Here is a 3,278-nt window from a genome sequence, read left to right on the forward strand (position 1 = left end):
TATTAAGATGCATCCTGCCGGTACAGATGGCTGGGCCATCCTTCGAGGAACCCGCTTCTACTTCATCGCACAGGGGCCTGGGGGGGGGGGGGGGCATGCTCAGAAGCCTGTTGGGAGAAGCAGGTGGAGAGGAAGCGTGGGCCCAGGATTCCCGAGAGCTGTGACCAAGGGCAGACAGTCCCACTTAACTTTGCTAAGGGCCGGTCCAGCTGCCAGCATGGAAGGCAACATGATTGATGGGGCCTGGACATGTCCAGCCGCCTCAACATCCCCATTCATGCCAGCCAGCAAGTACATTCACCTCCGCCTGCACTTCCCCCCATAGCCTCACCTGGTCCTGCAGCAGACAGGAAGAGGGCGGCCAACTGCGCTTCACTGGTAGAGAAACTGAGGCAGGCACAGGGCATATGCAGATGGTTTGCACCAGGAAGGCAGGGGCAAAAGAATTATGACGGACTGAGTGCCTGTTGCGTGCCATCCATCCCCATCAGCATTTCTCACACGCTTGTTCGTGGCCTCCCCCACTCCACCACTGAGGGGCCTAAGTTAAGCAACAGTTAGGGGCCAGGAGACACTGGCTTTTGAGTCCAAATTTGCCTGACTCCCCAGCCCATACTCTTTGTAGAAAAATGGTCACCTGCCCGGATAACACCAATTCTGTCCCTCCAGGGGGACCCTGCCCCTTCTCGGTGGGGCTCATAGCTGGATGAACTCAGACCGTGGAGTGGCTCTCCACTCTGCCACCTGCCAGGGGCTGGTCCCACACACTCCTCCCCTTTCTCCAGTGGGCATCCCGGGGTTCCCCAACTCAGTGCTTTGGAGGCTGGGCCTTCCACCCCACTTCTTCCAGACCCTCCAAGAGCCAGCACCTGCAGGGCCAAAAGCTGTGAGCTGCTCCTCCAAAAAGCCAGACCCACAGAAGGTCAAGAGGCCAGAGGGAGAGGTCAGCCCCCTTCTGTCCCCACTCCCAGTGAACACAGGGGTATACCTTTGATGTCAAAAGGGCACAGGGTCAGGGGTCAGGATATCCACTCTCATTCCCAGACCCTTGACTTCCTGAAGCCTCAGTTTCCCCAGATGTAAACAGATGACAATACTCTCTTGCTCCTCAAGTGAAGGACTTATGAAATGATGGCTCAGTGTCTGTACTTTAATACCCGTATCATTACATAATCACTTTGTGATGCAGCTACCTCTGGCATAGAAGTCACCCTGTGCCTATTTAAGAACTAATCCCCTTAAGCATTCCCAGAAATGAGAAACCCACTGTGTTAGGCTTCCAGGCTTTCCTGGCCTTCCCTTGGCCTCTGATTCTTGGAAGGTTGATTTTTTTCTCCTACCGGGTTCCCAGATCGTCCTTAGGGAGCCCCCAGGCTGGTTCATTCCTATTGTAACCACTGAGGCTTGGCCGCCTCTCCCCGCCCCACCCCCACCCCCGCCCCCACCCCCCTAACTCTGGGAAACGAGGTTTTACCTGTGTTTCCAGCTCTGCTCGGACCCTTCAAGCTTCACAGGGATGGAGAGGAAGAGGCAGAGGAGGGGGTGCGTGGAAGCTTCAAAAAAGTCAGAACACCTGGGTTCTACTCCCAGCTCTGCTACAAGCCAGCAGTCACTGTGGGTAAGTCATCGTGCCTTTAATCTCCTCGCCTAAACATGGTAACAGTAGGCCCTGTCTACACCATGGGGTAATGTAAGGGATCAAAGCGATGGCAGCTGGAAACGGTCTTGATATAGTCATGCCGACTATCACCACCCAGTGCAGAACTTACAAAACAGCGTATGGTTCTCCATCATTTCTCACCAGTGAGTCTTGTCTCTCAAGGGAAGGGAGAAGAGAAAGCCAACCCTGTCGAGCACCTCTGATCTGTCATGTTCTATGCCGGAAGGGGCCTCCCCATAATGCTGTGAGGTTGGAATTAGCCCCATTTCCCAGATGAGGAAACTGAGGTTCAAAAAGATCAGATGATCCGTCAGGATGTAGCAGCTGGATGTGATGAGAAAGAGCCTCCTCTCTCTTCTCTCTGTTCCCCCCCCCCCCACCTCTTTCAGTGGGTTATGGTGGAGGGAGGGACACAGGCTTGGGGCTGTCCTCATTCAGACTCGTGGAGGGGACCCAGCCAAGAAGATAAGCATTTCTGATATGTCAGAAGCCAGGCAGTAAACAGGATTCTGTCCAGGCCCAGGGCTCTCTGGAGACACACCTGTATAAGCAGCAGCCATTCCCAACAGAGCTCTGTTCCCGGAAAGCTCTGGGCTGGGCTGCCGAGATTTGTTTAGTTATCTGACCATGTGGGAGGCTTGAGCAGGTGGGCAGGCCACGCCCTGCCTCCCCACTTCTGCCTCATCCATCATCACGGGGCAGGTGTCTTCTGCCCAGGCCATGTCTGCCCTCCCCCCTCGGGACCAGTCTGTGGTCAAGGTTCTCACCCATCCTATCCCCATGGGGAGAGCGGGCGAGTTCCTCAAACTGCTCACTAACCAAGTGAGGGACTGACTCCGGGTTACAAAGAGTGTGTGCTTGTATGTGACCCGAGAGGAATTGTGAACAGCAATGACCTTGGGCCACTGAGGATGTACATGCCCTACCAGCGTGTGAGCAACACACGTTGCTCACGCACATTCCTAGGAGCGTGGCTGTGTGTCCTGCTAGATGGGGGTGGAGGGGGATGCCCCGAGTCCCCTGATCACTTCTATGGGTGTGTCTGTGTGTGTCCTGTTAGGCAGATGTGTATCGGGGGTGAACGGCACCCGCAACCAACTCTGTATGGGTACATAACGTTTGCGGATGTGTCCTGCAGGTGTGAGCCAGCGGACGCTTCTGCCAAGCGTCTGCACACGCTTCTGTGTGCTTAGAGTGACTTGGCACCCCCGCGTGTGTCCTGTGGGAGGGAACGGAACCCCACAAGGGCTGGGACAAGCGGGAACGTGCGAGTGTGCGTCCTGCGGCTCCCTGCTCAGCCTCCCGGCGGTCCTGCCCGTGTGCGCGAGTGGAAGGCGCCCGGGGCCCGCGGGTGTGCGCGCGCCGGTGCCAGTGCGAGTGAGTGCGGCGCCGTTCGCTCGCTCCGCTCCGCGCCCGCCCGCGCAGCCCGCACACTCACACTGCTTGGTTGCTGCCGGGTGACGCGGGCTGGGCCCGCCCCCCGCCTGCCGGCCCCTGGCACTCACTCGCCGGCCGCCGCCGAGCAGGCAGCAGCCGCGTCAGGGCCGTCCGGGGGGCGCCGCCGGCGATGCCCGCAGCCCTCGCCGCGCAACGCCGGCCACGCCCCCCGGACGGCCCT

At 58.2% G+C, this 3,278-nt stretch overlaps 1 protein-coding gene across 1 annotated transcript in view; it reads left to right on the top strand.

Moving 5' to 3' along the window:
* Positions 1 to 2,380: 2,380 nt before the first annotated feature.
* The window catches only part of DOC2B (double C2 domain beta), a 33,605-nt gene continuing 32,707 nt past the window's right edge, over positions 2,381 to 3,278 (top strand). Inside the window, exons 1-2 of the mRNA XM_040455096.1 lie at positions 2,381 to 2,482; positions 2,959 to 3,273. Of these exons, the coding sequence (XP_040311030.1) occupies positions 2,381 to 2,482; positions 2,959 to 3,273 (417 nt within the window). The remainder of the gene's footprint in view (positions 2,483 to 2,958; positions 3,274 to 3,278) is intronic.

This window comes from Herpailurus yagouaroundi, unplaced genomic scaffold, assembly GCF_014898765.1.
Source record: "Herpailurus yagouaroundi ecotype Mexico unplaced genomic scaffold, PumYag 215, whole genome shotgun sequence".
NCBI lineage: Eukaryota > Metazoa > Chordata > Mammalia > Carnivora > Felidae > Herpailurus > Herpailurus yagouaroundi.